Source organism: Mustela erminea, chromosome 6 (genome assembly GCF_009829155.1).
Source record: "Mustela erminea isolate mMusErm1 chromosome 6, mMusErm1.Pri, whole genome shotgun sequence".
Lineage (NCBI taxonomy): Eukaryota > Metazoa > Chordata > Mammalia > Carnivora > Mustelidae > Mustela > Mustela erminea.
In genome coordinates this window covers 31,215,409-31,231,766 of record NC_045619.1, presented here as the reverse complement: position 1 = coordinate 31,231,766, position 16,358 = coordinate 31,215,409, and the positions used below count along the sequence as shown (strand labels likewise).

General features: G+C 37.5%; 2 protein-coding genes across 8 annotated transcripts in view; one reads left to right on the top strand and one right to left on the bottom strand.

The window, feature by feature from the left end:
- C6H12orf29 (chromosome 6 C12orf29 homolog) lies at positions 1-11,702 on the top strand. 2 transcript variants are annotated; one of them, XM_032346829.1, is made up of 8 exons: positions 1-265; positions 3,741-3,858; positions 6,409-6,504; positions 7,440-7,556; positions 8,850-9,047; positions 10,048-10,217; positions 11,204-11,334; positions 11,451-11,547. In XM_032346829.1, exons 1-7 carry the CDS (start codon positions 176-178, stop codon positions 11,285-11,287), a joined length of 873 nt encoding a protein of 290 aa, XP_032202720.1. In that variant the 5' UTR covers positions 1-175; the 3' UTR covers positions 11,288-11,334; positions 11,451-11,547. The 2 variants fall into 2 exon arrangements, with proteins under 2 accessions (XP_032202720.1, XP_032202718.1); XM_032346827.1 differs by lacking the exon at positions 11,204-11,334 and having other exon boundaries at positions 11,451-11,702.
- A 192-nt stretch (positions 11,703-11,894) lies between these two features.
- The window catches only part of CEP290 (centrosomal protein 290), a 96,676-nt gene continuing 92,212 nt past the window's right edge, over positions 11,895-16,358 (bottom strand). For 5 of the 6 annotated variants that reach the window (XM_032346819.1, XM_032346820.1, XM_032346818.1 and 2 more), the window contains 2 exons: positions 13,669-13,748; positions 11,895-12,560 (listed from right to left, as the gene is read on the bottom strand). In XM_032346819.1, coding sequence (XP_032202710.1) covers positions 12,330-12,560; positions 13,669-13,748 — 311 coding nt within the window. In that variant the 3' untranslated portion in view covers positions 11,895-12,329. The remainder of the gene's footprint in view (positions 12,561-13,668; positions 13,749-16,358) is intronic. The other variant, XM_032346821.1, reaches the window with a different exon arrangement.

The following is a 16,358-nucleotide window of genomic DNA, read 5'->3' as shown; positions in this document are numbered from 1 at the left end:
TTCTGCGCATGCGCCCCCGCCCCACGCTCGGTGTGGGGGCCGTGTGCGCGCGGCCACCTTTCTTAAGCCGGCAGTATTCGTGGTTTGAGCGTGAGTGTGACTGTTGGGGACGCTTTCCTGGCCGGACGCTGTTTAGGAAGCGTGCTCTGCGTTCGCACTGCTTGTTGGGCCCACCATGAGGCGCCTAGGTTCGGTGCAGCGGAAAATGCCGTGTGTGTTTGTGACGGAGGTGAAAGAGGAGCCCTCCACCAAAAGGGAGCATCAGGTACCGAGGAGTGCGGGGTCCGGGGAGCAGCCACGCAGGACTTCGGGGTCGATAGAGCGCCCTGCAGGCCGGGAGCTTTTTGCAGGTTTCGCTGGGGAGGTCTGGGGTAGGGGGCGCTTGCTCCCTGAGCTCCAGGTTCTTGTACGTCTTTAGTTGCAAGGGTGGGAATCGTTGAGAGAATTTTTCTGATAAGGCGATTCAAACTTGCCGTCGCACGGAAATGAAAACCCACATCTTAAGTAATAGTCCTTTTGCTACCATGTTTTTGGGGGGAAGACCCCCCCCCTTAAGTATTCACATAATCAGCGCAATGCAAACTTTACTGCTTTTCAGGAGTGTGCGACCAAAGTGCAGATTTTAGAAAAACTTGGCTTTTAACAGTTCTCAGCAGGGCACGGGTGGTGTTGACCACTGCCCTAATTAGATCGCTGGAGATCTCACCTCCTGGATTGTTGCCAGTAGTTACCTGTTTGATACTGACTTTGGTGTCCCCACCTCTGGTGTTTCTCTCAGCACCGGGGGTTAGTCATAGAGGGACTTTGGTGAGTACTGGTGAATGATTAGTAACCTGTGTCAGGGTAATTCTCTCAGGTGTAGCAGAGTCCTTGAGAGCAGAATCCCCAGGTACTCGGTGCTTCCAGCCCATCATTCAAAATTCCTCCTGTGCGTCTGGCATAGGCCCCCCACCCTCCTTACGTCATTTGCGTTGGAGGCGGCCTTGTTTTCTAGACTAGAAGACCTTTAAGGTGGAGACTCCCCTGTTACATCTAGTCCCAGTTTCTAGGACCTGACGTGCAAGTAGGTTCTGGTTATTATTTGTTGAATTAAAGAATGAACCGTGCAGTACTTTCATGCCAATTTTCCATTTACCTTGGCCTTTTTACTTTATTTACTTCTTTAAAAATTTTTATTTATTTATTTATTTATTTTAGAGAGCACAGGCAGGGGCAGGGGCAGGGGCAGAGGCAGAGGGAGAGAATCTTCAAGCAGACTCCTCACTGAGCTGGAGCCGGTCTTTGGGCTGGAAGCCAGCACCCATGAGATCATGACCTGAGCTGAAACCTAGAGTGGATCAATGGACTGAGCCACCCAGGCTCCCCTCACCTTGATACTTTTTACTTTATAACATAACATTTCTAGTACCACGCAGTTATAGTTCTCAGTATTTATGTGCTGCTTACTGCACTGCCTGATTGTTCTTTCCTGCCTCCCAGAATGATCATCATCATGTTCTTTCCTGGTCTAAACCCCACAGTTACTACTACGTGTCTATAGCAGTAGTTGCCACGTAGTGGTTTTTTGTTTTGTTTTGTTTTTGGGGTTTTTTTGTTTGTTTGTTTCTTTAGTTTTTTTTTTTTTTAGCTGTAAGAAACCTAATAAGAAATACCGATACCCCAAATAGTGGATCATTTTAGTTGTGATTCTCAACTTTGTGTGTTGGTGAGAGTGGATAGTTTGTAAAAGTACCTCCCACCAGGAAAAATAAGCCCCTGCTCAGGTCCCTCTGCAGTGAAGATTTGCTTACACTATTATTTATACCACAGTATTCAAATCCTTAACTAAGTCAAGGCTTCCCATTAACCAGGCCCAGTCTATTCTTAAAGTGCCTGTTGGACCCACCATGGAGGGCCTGGGCTCAGTGCAGCAGAAAATGCTATGTGTGTGACAAGAGTTGCCTGCTCAAAGCGAAATCTGTTTCATCCTGCGAACATACTAGGCATGGCCCTGTCTTTATTTTTGCTTAGGCTTTCCAACTGTGCTTGGATTACTTCCACAATTTTTAATTTTTTCAAATCAGACTTACGCTATGAAACTTTGATGATCTTAGTTATCCCAGTGATCTCCTCTGCCCGGAAATTGGAGGACCGTTCCGTTGATATTCACTGTTATTTTAAACACACATGCCTCGTTTTTCCAGTCGTAGTCTTTAATGAGGAGAACTTTGTGTACCCCTTGATCTCTTACAGTGTCTTTTAAACATGTTGATAGCAGAGCGTGGTACATTGGTAGAAAGTTAATTCTTATAGAGGGAATATTTGGAGCTCATCAAGAGCTCTATCGGGCAGTGGGTGGTGGGGCTGGGGAGTGTCTAGGGTGGCTCAGTTGCTTAAGTGTCTGTCTTCCATTCAGATCATCCCAGAGTCCTGGGATCAAGCTATCTGGCTGCCTGCTATGTGGGGTGTCTGTTTCTCCTTATGCCCCTCACCCCACTCTCATGCTCTCTATCACTCTCTCAAATAAACACAAAACTAAAAAAACAAAAAACCCTCCATGGGCAGAGTAGTCTCCCTAGGATTTCTGGTAAATTGGAATCCACAGCAGCACTGATACTAGGCCAAGACTTTGTTGCTGTACCACCACGGGTTAAACTGATACCCTCTGATACTAATTGCCAAAGTTAGTGATGAATCCCCGTCATTATTTTATCGTCAAAGTACTGAATCAGGGGCACCAGGGTGGCTCAGTGGGTCAAAGCTTCTGCCTTTGGCCTGGGTCATGATCCCAGGGTCCTGGGATCGAGCCCCACATCGAGGGTGTCTGCTCAGCAAGGAGCCTGCTTCCCCCCCTCTCTGCCTGCCTCTCTGCCTACTTGTGATCTCTCTCTGTCAAATAAATAAAGAAAATCTTAAAAAAAAAAAGAAAGAAAGAAAAGAAAAAGTACCGAATCAGTAACAGAATGGTGCTAATTTCCCAAGTCTCCCTGACTCAGAAACAGAAACAGTACTTCCATGTATTAATTTTAAAACCTGTACACACCGGTATTGTGCAGTGTTTTTCACATTATTTGGGATGAGTGTTACTTCAGATAATTCACACTATAAAATGGTGGCATAAGTCTTCCTCAGAAATAAAAATAAATTACGGATAAAACATTGGTAGGAATTGTAGAAACTCTTCTCCATTCTTGATGGTCTTGGCTTCTCTTCCTAACAGCAGAAGAACCATAAGTCATGAGTTTACTACTGTGAAAGCTCAGAGACTCCCCATTTGTTTTTCTCCTTAACATTTATTACATTTAACATTGTATGTATGTATTATTTTGCTCCCGTTGTCTTGCTCATTAAAATGAAAGTTCCACCAAAGACAGGTACTTTTTTGTTAATCTCTATATTTTCTAGGGTCAGAGATGAGAATTAACCCATGGAAGGCATTTAGCAAGTGATTATCAAGTAAATGCTTGAACACACAGTGATACGGAGACAGGGCTGCATAGGACATGGTTCCTGTTGTCAGCTCATGGTGGATAAAGAAACAGAATAAAAATGAATGTGGGAGAACAGGTGTTGCTGTGATAGCATAGAAGGGAGGGGGGTAACTCATGAGAACTTGATGGAAGAAATATTTTTTAATTGTGAAGGGTAAGCGGGAAATTGTACTTTAGAAATAGTGAAATTGAGAACATTCCAGGTGAGAGTATGGGTGAAGGCATAGAGGCTGTTTATCTGAAACCGATTTTCTTTCTCTCTTTTTTAAGTCATTTAAAGTTTTGGCAACTGAAACTCTAAGTCACAAGGCATTAGATGCAGATATATACAGTGCAATTCCAACAGAAAAAGTGGATGGAACATGTTGTTATATTACTACTTACAAAGGTAAAACTGTACTACAAATATTATTTGATCACTTTACAAACTATATATATCTGAAGTAGGGCATTTATCCTCATAAGCCCTAGGCAGTCTAAATATAAGAGCAAAATGATAAAGTCCCAGTTGTTATACTTATTTATTACATCAGTGTATCTCTCTGGTGGGGGGAGGAAGGGAAGATAATTAACATTTACTTAATACTCATTAAAGGTAGGTGATAGGATAAATGTTTTATACACGTCATCTCTAATTTGCACAGTAAGCCTCTCTATTGCAGAGATAGAGCCTCAGAGCACTTAATTTGTTCAAGACCAGCTAATTAATGAATGACTAACCTGGTAATAGAACCTATGTTTGATCCTAAAATTTGCTCTGATTTCACTGATTCTGGTGCTGACTCCATAGTTTTCATTACTGTTGGCAGCATCTCTAGTTTATTTCAATCTAATGAACTTTAAGAGTTAGAAACTAAAACAGAAATTGTCAGTTAAGGAAAACAAATGCATCAAAAAGAGAGAAATAATCTTTATGATTTCCTTTTACCTCTTAATTCCAGCAAGAGAAACAGAACAGTTAAATAAATGCAAATTAGACATATTCCTGGTACCACGAAATCTCTTCTGAAATGCATTTTTTCCAGTATGAATTGTGTTTAACATACACTTAACGTAATTTACCATCGTAACCATTTTTAAGTGTTTATTGTTGTGCTCCAGTCACCACCATCCGTCTCCTATCACCACTTCGTCTTGCGAAATTGGAACTCAGTACCCATTAAATAATTCACCATTCCCTTGACAGTCCTTGACAATCATATTCTACTTTGTCTCTGTGACAGGTTCGGCTATTCTAGATACCTCATATATGTGGAGTCAAACAGTGTTTGTCTTTTTATGGCAAGCTTATTTCATTTAGTATAGTGTCCTCAGTGTTCTTGTTGGAGTACCTACACGGTTCCCTTCCTTTTCATGAGTAACAGTTCATTGTGTGTATAGACTCATTTTGTTTGTTGTATACACCACATAATTTTATGTCCGTATCACATAGTTTTTTGTCCAAACCATTCATCCATCAGTGTGTACTTGGACAACTTCTACCTTTTGGCTGTTGTAAACAATGCTGCTATGAGCATGATGAACAAATACCTTCTTGAGGCCCTGCTTTCAGTTCTTTTGGGTCTATATCCAGAAGATCTATATTGTTCGATCATACCGTAATTTTATTTTTAATTTTTTGAGGAACTGTCATACTGTTTCTCCACAGCAGCTGCACGATTTACATTCCCAACAGTGCACAAGGGTTCCAGTTTTTCCACACCCTCACCAACACTTGTAATTCTGTTTGGTAGTAGCCATTTTAATGGGTATAAGTGAAATGAATTTTTGTACTTACTAGTAAAAAGAACAAAAGGTCCATTCAACCAGAAATAATGGAATATACTTTTAATCTGGTTCTTCATAATATTTATTGGGATAGCTAATAAGTAATACAGAATGTCTGAACCAAACTATAACCAATAATTTAAAAATTAATATATTTGAAGAAACTAAAAGATTTTTCAGGCTTTCATGTTTATATTAAGCAGCTTAAATGTGCATCATTATGTGATCATGTATAATGGTGGCAGATAAACATGACTAGATTGCTGAAGAAAATTTTATAGGGTTCAGAATGGCAGTGCTTGCGAATCCGCAGTTTATTACAGGTAAAGGATACACAGTATTAGCAAGGGCATTAAATGTAAGGGTGTACATTGCAGCAAAGGGTCTGGGAGTCCGGGTGAAAGCGCCTGTTGTTACCCGCCTTACCCCTCTCCACTCCTCCTAGCCCCCAAGGTTCTGACAGGACGTACTTTGTCAAATCAAGAACCACTGGTGTATGCAGGGAACACCTTGGAAACAGAATCCAAAATGGAGTGTCAGCTGGGAATTTTTATATTCTGCGGGTCATGGAGATCTCTTCCTGCTAACTAACCAGTCCCAACAGCAGAGTCCGCCGAGAGTCTCACTGAGACCAGGTATAAGACTCATTAGTCTCAGTGTCATCAATAAAGAATGTGGACACACTGCCCTGAGACTTCGCAGATCCACGATTACAGATCATCACTAATAATACTTGACCGGGGATCAGAGCCATGCAAAATAGCTCAGTCTAATTCCACATTTTTGGGAACTAACCCTTACAGCATACCATCATGTTTCCGGAAAAGTGTGACTACAATTATCTGGGTACGTTTCCATTTAGTACAGAGGTTTCAGTTTCTCACAAATGCTCGTTGCTGATAAAATCTGGCTGTGGAATGTCCTTATGAAAGGGTCACATATTACTTTTTAATCTCATCCTCAGCATTATTGAACCAAAGACTTGGGTCTTAGAGTATCAGGTATGGCTGGGCAAGATGCATCTGTTAGAATGTGTCTTACAGGGTTGGTGCTTTTGGGGAAGATGACCCTGTTATTTATTGAAAAAACTTTATACTGAAATGTCTTTCAAGATAAGTGTCATTGTTTGCTTCTTAAACTTTTCTTTTCCCTACTATTATTATTATTTTAGGTCAGCCATACCTTTGGGCTCGGCTAGATAGAAAACCTAACAAATTAGCTGAGAAGAGATTTAAAAATTTTCTACATTCAAAACAAAACTCAAAAGGTTAGTGGGCTTCTTTTTTTTTTCTTTTTAGCTTTTTATGATTTAAATAACCTGCAATTTTTGGCTTATTTCTTGCTCTGGTGGTATTTTTATACGTTATATCCTTCTTACAATTTAAGTACTTAGGGGAAGGAAGAAAATTATAATTGAGTATCTTTGTATGTAAAAGAATATTCTTGAAAAAGATTTTGAATCATTTTCCCAACATTTTTGTAACTCATTAGAGTATGTTGATTTTATTAAAATGTACAAATCACTACATATATACCGTATTGAGCAACACATTTTGGTTTTATTGCCTAAGAGACAAATATGTAATTTTATAAATCAGGCACAAAAATGTCAAAGGATTATCAATATGTTTAATTAAACATTAAAATTCTTCTAATATAAGCAGATATATACATTAATCACTGTATCCACTCATTCATATATGTATTTATAGGTTTATGTTTATAGTGCATTAAAAATTCATCATAAATCTACACATATTAGAACATTGGCTACCTTAGACTTTTATCCACTGTTTACAGAGTGGTGGATTCAGAATTGAAAATAGTTTTTAAAGATTTTATTTATTTATTGGACAGAGAAAGTGTTGAGCACAAGCAGGGGGGCAGCATGCCAGGGAAAATGAGAAGCAGGCTCCTCACTGAGCAGAGCACCTGATGTGGGGTTCAATCCTAGGACCCTGTGATCATGACCTGAGCCAAAGGGAGATGCTTAACTGAAGGAACCACGTAGGCTCCCCCAAATTGAAAATTTAAAGTGCTAGTGCCCTAACCCTGAGAAGTGCAGTTACATCATGGTGATAATGCAGAATGATTATGTAAGACCTGATATTATGGGGTTTATTAGCACTTCCCACTTTGAATTTGTTCATCTTCTCTATTTTTTAAAGTATCACCACATTTAAAATTACTTAACTCTTTTAGAATTTTTTTGGAATGTTGAGGAGGACTTCAAACCTGTTCCAGAGTGCTGGATACCAGCGAAAGAAATAGAACAATTAAACGGGAATCCGATGCCTGATGAAAATGGACACATTCCTGGTATCATGAAAACTTTTCTAAAATGCATAAGTAGTTTTTCTGGGAATGGGGAGATTTTTGCAGAAGTGTGCTGAGTAGAAAGATACCCCAAAATAAGGTTCAGTTCAGCAGGTGTGTATCTTGAGTACCTATAATATGCCGAGTAGTCTTAGGTTCTAGTAATACAAAATGAAGATTAGAATCTTATCCCCCATGATCTTTTAGACACTAGGGGAAATCCATCAATATTGGTATGATTTATGAAAGAACTAAAAGGAAAGTATACAAAGGGTATAGTCAGAGAAAAGAGGAAGAATGCTTGTCAGCCTGTGGTAGTTAGAGGAAGCTTCTAAGCAGAGAGGACATCTGTACCGAAGCATAAGAGCCAGGAAGTTAGCTGGCAAGGAAGAGGAAAGGTCAGCTTAGGCAAACTTGCCTGAAGAGGAGCAAAATGGAGTTGTGGGAATTTTATGTGACATTTCTCTGTGGCTGGAATGTTTAGGGTATATGACATTGGAGGACATTAATAAAACTTGATGCTGGAGAGGTGGAATGGGCTCAGATCTTGAAGGAGTTTATATTCCATTTAGAGGAGTTTTAAGTTCATCCTGAAGATGATGATTAAGCAGGTGTACAGCAGAATTAAATTTAAAATTTTGAAGCAAGATTATGATAAAAGTGTGGTGGGTTTCCCTGGAGACTAATGGACTAGAAAGGAGGTTCTTACAGTTACCTGAGTGAGTACTGAAGGTCAGAGATGTGACCAAAGATGGTCACAATGGCATATGTGTCCTAGTTTTTGTTTGTTGATAAAGAATTGTTCACATGAGGGAGCCTTTCTGGTAACATAAGTTAGGAGAGGAATAGCAATAACCTTCAGTACATGTGGAATTAATACATTGTTCAGCAGATATTGCAACAGTACAATAAATTGTAGAACACTTACTGCATAGGTCTATTGTCCCTGAAACTGGAGAGATGGTAGAGAGAAACCTTTAAAGAAAAAAGAAAAAAAAGTCTTAGTGCTGTGTTTTAGAATGGCATTTGGTTCTTACTGAAAATTTTCTAGAAAGGAATACTGAATATTCTGTAGTGAATGATTCCTCAGTAGAGTAAAAAGTAAAAATAACCTTATGATTAAAAGAATGATTAGGATTAAAAAAGTAAAACTGCTAATGCTTCCACTGATTAAAAAAAAAGTTATCTGTGTGATTAACATCCAGAAAACATGGAAAATCTATAACAAAATTAAAATTGCTTCAAGTCTCAATCCAAAGAAAAGCAGTGTCCTGACAGTTTTTCCTTTACATGTAGGTTGGGTACCAGTGGAGAAAAACAACAAGCAGTATTGCTGGCATTCCTCTGTAGTTAATTATGAATTCGAAGTTGCCCTGGTACTGAAGCATCATCCTGATGATCCTGGGCTTCTGGAAATTAGTGCAGTGCCACTCTCAGATCTCCTCGAACAAACACTAGAGCTTATAGGAACAAATATTAATGGAAACCCGTATGGTGAGTGAAGCCTTTTTCCTGCTCAGTTATAGTAACTGTCATTTATAAAGAGAACTTCCTAGGCTTAGCTTAAAACACATACACTAAAGAAATGACTAATTTGAGTTAAACAGCTTCCTAGAATTATAACCATTGCTATTTATGTCCATGGAGAAATTTATGCGGGACTCAAACCATTTTATTAATCCAAAAAAGTTGATTTTAGCCTCTCATTCTTTCACATAATAACACTATAAAACTGTGTATGAAAGGGAAATATTCATGTGTAACTTTTTGTTGCTTATTAAAATTTAGGTGAAATGAGTTGAATGAAAATCCTGTTTTTTTCATGGCTAGGTATTTAGTTTAGCATTAACAGCTAAGAGTAAATTAAGTAGAGAATTGACCATGAATCGAGTATCAGAATCTGTACTACAGTGAACTGAGTACAAGTCCAGAGGACACTGTGGAAAACACTGTTGATAGGAAATGGAGACAGACCCAAGGACATTAAAGCTGCAATAGCAAGTCCTATATAGGGATCAGAAGCAGACTGATTGGCAGTTGGAAAGAAGATAGTAATTATACAAGTTATCAGAGGTACAGAGTGGCTGTTTGGCAAACACTGTGAATGATAGTTGAACTGGGCTAGTGGTATAGATCAGGGGTTGGCAAACTTTCACTGTACAAGTCCAGAAGTAAATATTTAGGTTTTGTAGGCTGTAAGCAGTACTTAAAAGAATGGGTATAGCTGTGTTCCATTGAAACTACAAAAACAGGCATCTGGTTGGATTTAGCCCACAGGTTATAGTTTGCTGACCCTTGGTATACATTATATGAAGGTGAAATTTATATTTAATGGGTTAAGGTGGCAGTTTTGAATGACATCACCACTTAGGAAACCAGCTAAGTTTTTTGGTAAGTTAATTGATAAATGTCTTCAAAGGCTTTTTTTTTTTTTAAGTAAATTTTCTCGGTTTTTGGAACTTTTGTATGGCTAATGGAAATTTTTAACATTTAGGGTTAGGAAGCAAGAAGCATCCATTACATCTTCTTATACCACATGGGGCATTTCAGATCAGAAATCTACCTTCCTTGAAGCACAATGACCTATTATCCTGGTTTGAAGGTTGCAGAGAGGGTAAAATTGAAGGAATAGTGTGGCATTGCAACGATGGCTGTTTAATCAAGGTAATGACAGAAAATAGCTTGTGGTATCATATTGTCTTCCTAAAAGGAGGTAGAGGTGGCACCAGAATATTCTCTATAGATTGCAGAAATTCTGATGTGTCGTGAAGAAATTTAATTTCCTCATCTTACAGGCCACCATTCTTTATATAATAGTGTTTCCCAATGTGTATTCATTCTCTGGGGCACTGATTTTCCAAATGTACTTCAGAATTAAACTGATGAAAATGTTTGGAAAGCTCTGCATATTACAGACTCCCTTCTTGGAAATTAATGTTGCAAATGAATGCCCTCTGAGATAATCTGTACCAGCTTATTTTAACCCAGCATTCCCCAAACTTACCTGACTATAGAATTTGAGTTAAAAGTGCCAAGGTAGCAGTTAATATTTACCAAATGAATTTTTAGACTTTGTGCCCTGTCACTTGGACTATTTGATTTCTCACAGGTTTCTGAAATTAGTGATGTTCAGAACTGGACCTTAAGTCTTATCAACCCCCTGACTCCCAACAGTTCAAAAACAGAGATGCCATTTTTAACTCCTCTCTCCATTACTTCATAGATAAAATTATTTAAGGATTCTGATCTGTTGAATCTATACTTCTTCCAAACCAGCTGGCAGTTAATTTTCATTTTAATTGTAGCCAAGATTCATGCTTGACCTGTTTATCACCCTCCTAAATGTTCTCTTTCAGTCTTATCCTTATTCTGTCCATTCTTCATAGTAAGTTAAAATGTTACTTTGTTGCATAAAAGTGCTTAGTGACTTTAAGAATACTCATGATCTGACCCTTGCTTCACTATATACCCTATGTGCCAAATATACCCACACTGTATAGGTTCTAACCATCAAAAAGCACCATTCTGTCAACGTGATATTTAGAATGCCTCCCACTCATATTTTTTAATTGGCTAGCTTCTGTACTCAGCAACAGACTCTACATTAAATTTTTATGGAGCCCCTGAATATGTTCCTGGCATGTTTCCAGGTGCTGGAAATACAGTCAACAAAACAATGTCTCTGCCTTCATGAAGCTCACATTCTAATGGGGAAGATAGACAATAACAAGTAAATATGTAATATGTCAGGAGGAGAACAGCTATGAAAACAAGAAAAAGGGTAAGATAAAGTGGAGCCTTAAATAATGCTTGGCAGATGGTAGGCATTCAAAATACATATTTATAAGTGAATGAGGGTCAGAAAGTCTAAAGCTGATACCTTTTTTCTCTCTTCAGGTTCACCGCCATCATCTTGGTTTATGCTGGCCAATTCCAGAGACTTACATGAATTCAAAACCAGTTATTATCAACATGAACCTGAACAAGTATGACCATGGCTTTGATACCAAGTGTTTGTTTAGTCTTTTTTCAAAAATAGATAATCAGAAATTTGGTAGACTGAAAGATATAATACTTGATATAAACTAGAAATGCAGTTAAGAACCAGCTTTATTGTTATCTTTGAATCTTGAAAATTCGGCCATATATGGAAGGTAAAAAAAATCTCAAGGTTCCATGTCTAATAGAGAGTATATCTTCTAGCATTTGAAGAAACGAATTTCTCAGTTGCAAAGGTCTATTCAAAATTTTATTTAGAACCAGCAAATGAATTTAAGCCACTACTGCATTAAAAATGTAGTAATAAGCTCCTTACCTTAAATGCAGCAATTAAACCAACAATTCTGGATCATCAACTTTAAATAGTTCAAGATGAATTTATTCTGACACTTAACAAAACTTATGGCTATAACCTCATACCTGTTTATATACATGTACACATATATAAAACTAGAGTCTTAACACATATATAAATAACTATATTTATAAACCCCAACTTTAAATGTTAAAGTTATTGAAGTTCACCCCTATACTCTTTAAAAAACTTAAATATTATGTATACAGAAATTCATCGTAGCTTATTCTATCTAGTCCTACCTTACGCTAAAAGTCATCAAAAATATACTTTAAAATTTCATATAACTTTATTTACTAAAACTTCAATTTAATAAAGGTACAGGGTATGAAGAAGGAAATCATGTAGGTCAGAGATCTGTGTGATTTCCAGATGGAGTTTTGACTTATAAATAGTTAAATAAAATTACAGGTATGGGTAGTTTAATAAATGGGAAGATCAGCAGGACTTTCCTCTTCATCTTCAAACTGTTCAGAATCAGCAATAGGACTAGTTAACTCAACTCCACATTGTTCAGAAAGTTTTTTTAACTTCTCTTCTAACAGAATATTTTTCTTCACTTCTTCTTTATAATTATACTTGAGATCTTCAATTTCTTCAAAAAATGAAGGATCAAAGTTTTCCAGTTCTTTTTTCAGCTTTTTTATTTCCTCCTAATAGAAACATAATATCTTTGAAAGGTATGTAGGAATATAATACATTCTTTAGATTTGAAATAAAGAGACTCAATTACAAACACAAAATCCAAAGTAACCTGAATAATCTAATATACTTATATACTATATAGGCATAAGTATGTTTTTAGAATTTTGCAAATAAGGTTTTCTTGTACAGCATAAATAACTAACTTGTTCGCTAACAAATTAGGTTATCCCGTAAGTTATGTCCTACTTTTTGACTAAAATTTATCAGTTCTTAAACGGAGATGGCATTTAATCTTTCTCCAAAAGTATATCAGATACTCTCATTGAGGCAATCAAAAAGACTTGGCCAATCACAACATAGGTTATTTTGGTTAAGATTCTTTGGTTTAGGGTTCATTTGTTTTCTTCACACACACTTATTTTTTATATTTAGAATTAGGGAAACTCTAGGACTTCTACCTGGCGAAGAGACATCTGGTGAAGAGACAATTTGGACTTTAGAATAGTTAATTCTAGTTAATTCTTCAGCTTATGCTCTTTTATTCTGTTTATAGATTCCTTAAGAGATAAAGCATGGCAGATATCTCTCTTTAATAAAGGGAGCTATTCCTGAAAAGAATTTCAAAAGGAAATAAAAGGGGGCGCCTGGGTGGCTCAGTGGGCTAAAGCCTCTGCCTTTGGCTCAGGTCATGATCCCAGGGTTGTGGGATCGAGCCCCACATCAGGCTCTCTGCTCAGCAGGGAGCCTGCTTCCTCCTCTCTCTGTCTACTTGTGATCTCTGTCAAATAAATAAATAAAATCTTTAAAAAAAAAAAAAAAAGGGAATAAAAGACACTTTTCCCAGTATGAACCAAAACTTATATTAAAATAATGAGCCATATTTGTTGAGAATCAAAAAATAAACGTCTCTTTAATCCTATTTGTTTGGTCTCAGTATTTTTGTAGCTCTTGTTTAATATTTTTAGCACAGATGAATATAATGAATTCTTTAGTATCAAGGTCAAATGTATACCCAGGAATTTTTAGGATACATATTTAAAACTCAAGGGTGGTTGGTGTTCATAGAAGTTGCTTTTAACACAAAGCATTTATGATATGATAATTAGATAAAATTACCTTCAGATGCTGCTTTTCTAAATCTGAAGTTTTGAGCTGTGTCTCTAAATCCTTTACCTTTTCCTTGAGTTGATCAGGATCTGCCAAAAAAGTTACAATAATCAGATTCTGCTTTCCCCCACTCTGACAAAGGGTTTATTTTAGAGAGTAAGTAGAAAACTAAGAAACTAGAGCCTAGAAAATACGCATTTTATGGCTGAAACACTACCTCTATCTGAAATCCTACCTCTATCCGGTATTGTAATTCCATAGCAGACCAAGAGAAAAGGCATGTACTGCGTATCAGAAGTATAGAACCGGGTTAATTTTTTACATGGAAGAAATTATTTTCAGAGAAAAATAAAAGGACAACAAAAGAATAAATAGACTGTTAGGTAAGTGGCTACAACCATAGCTGGCTAAGTGTTCGTGGTCCCCAGCAGTACTGGCTGTTCATGTAGGTCAGTACACCTTTACTGTGTAATTACTACGTGAAATACATGCCAGACAGGGTGGATAAAACAAAGACGAATAAATCCTAATACTATGGTCAGGCAACCCTGAGTTACACACAGCACAAAGTCTTTAATTTACTGGATCCCTAACTACCCCCCCTTTGGAGTTAACATCTCTCTAATTTTATGAGAATCAATGAATAAATGAGATTTTTTTATTTAATTGTCATCTTTGCTAGAAACATTTTCTTTAAATTAAGCAACATATAATGTGTCCTGTCATATTTTGTAGCCACTGAAAGGTAAAAGTTAGAAGTAATGCTGAAGTTTGAGAAAATAATAGGCAGCAAGACACATTGTGATGAGTGAGACCAGAAGGTTTCTATTCTATTAAGGTTCCCTTGATATGGTTCCCTAATTAGAAGTTGGAGACAAGAAATATTTTCCTCATCCTTTTCCTTGAGAATAGTCACCAGAACCTATCTTTCTTTGGAAAGCAGAGCAAAATCGTATTTTTCAAAACTTCCCTTCACCTTTGTAGAAAGTGCTAATGATTTTTTATAAATTCGGTTCTTAACCACTAATGCTATGTTGAGTTGATTGTCTTAATCAAAGGGATGCTATATGTTACACAGATTAGTAACAAAATAGTGCAGTAAAAGTGATTATTATGTATTGCACTTTCTGAAAGTTAGCTTAATGGTATCTGATTGCATGATCAAAATGGCAAATTCTGTTTCAAAAGATTCTACCAATCTTTCTACCAATTGAATTCTACCAATTCAATTCTACTGAACAACCTTTGACTATTTCATACAGCTTTTTCAATATTTTGCCAGTCTTGTTACTTTATTTAAATAGTGCTTTAGAACTGCCAAGACAGTCTGGTTTGATTTTGAACCTTAACAGTCTTTGATAGGTATCCTTAGTCTCCTTGAAATAGATGAGGAATACAGGGTTCTGAAATTCCCTCTCAGAAAACTGAGACTTAGGAAGAAAGTACTTGCCGAATATCAACAGCATCAACAGGTCTTTGGGAATGTGCTAGTCTGGTACCCTGAGCTGGCTGCTCTAAGAGATACTGTTGAGAGATTTACATGACTGTTTTAGTCACCAGGAGGTAGGTAAGGCAGTTTCTGTGGTCAAAAGCAGGGACCAGGAAGGGGCTTTGGAGTTCCAGAGATTGAGGTTTCATCCTGCCTCTCTCACTTTCTAGCTGTTGTGACCGAGTTACTTAACCTCTTTAAGGTGAAGATCATAGGTAAAATGGAGACATTAGTACCCACCAAACAGTGTTTTAATGGTTAATTATAAAATGCTGGGGTGGTGGTGGGGGGGGAATACCATAAAATGCTTGTAAAGCACTTAGCATAGTGTCTGGTACAACTCATACATGATAGCTTTAATACAAAGTAGCAACGAGAATACATCCTAGGATACTGAGAAAGGTATATGAAATAATCAAAGATTGTTCAAGTATGAGTTGATACAGTCCTTTGGAATAGAATTTGTTATATCCATCACACTATCAGATATATATAACAAATGATTCTTGTTAACAGTGATGTTCTCAAAAGTCGACACGAACAATGGATTTGTGAATACTGAACCATGGGAAAACATGTACCTATACACATACTCATATCTCCACACACAGTGTAATTTTAAATCCTGGCAACAACTCATCCTGGTAGATTCTATCCTTTGATGAAAGAGAAAACAAAGTTCAGTAGTGTCAAGTGACTCGCCCGAGGACCCGCTCATAAATGTCAAAGTTGGGATTTAAACCCAGTCCAACTGGCCTCAGAACCAGAGCTTCTTGCCCTGTGCTGCACTGCCCCGTCCTGTTTACATCCTCTGGTCATCTGTATGAGAGGCTGAAAGCCTCACTTTTTTGGATCTCATCTGGAAAAAAGTGAATCAGAACTTAAATTTTTCACTGCTGTTGCATCTGCAAAAGCACCAGGAGTACTGGTTTTGGGGTTTTAGATAAATTTTAGTGAGTGGTTGAATTCACAAATACAGACTGAAAATAATGAGCATCAGCTGTTAATTATGTGTGTGTGTATGTAATTCATGTATATGTATACATATGCATACATATGCACATAGCAATAGAGTGATTAATCACTTCTGAATGAAAGGGAAGGATTAGACTGTTTTACTTTGTAAAAGGGAAAAAGAGAGTAGGCGAGTTTACTATATGTAGTTTTTAAGTTAATAATAAGAGGATGGGGGTACCTGGATGGCTCAGTC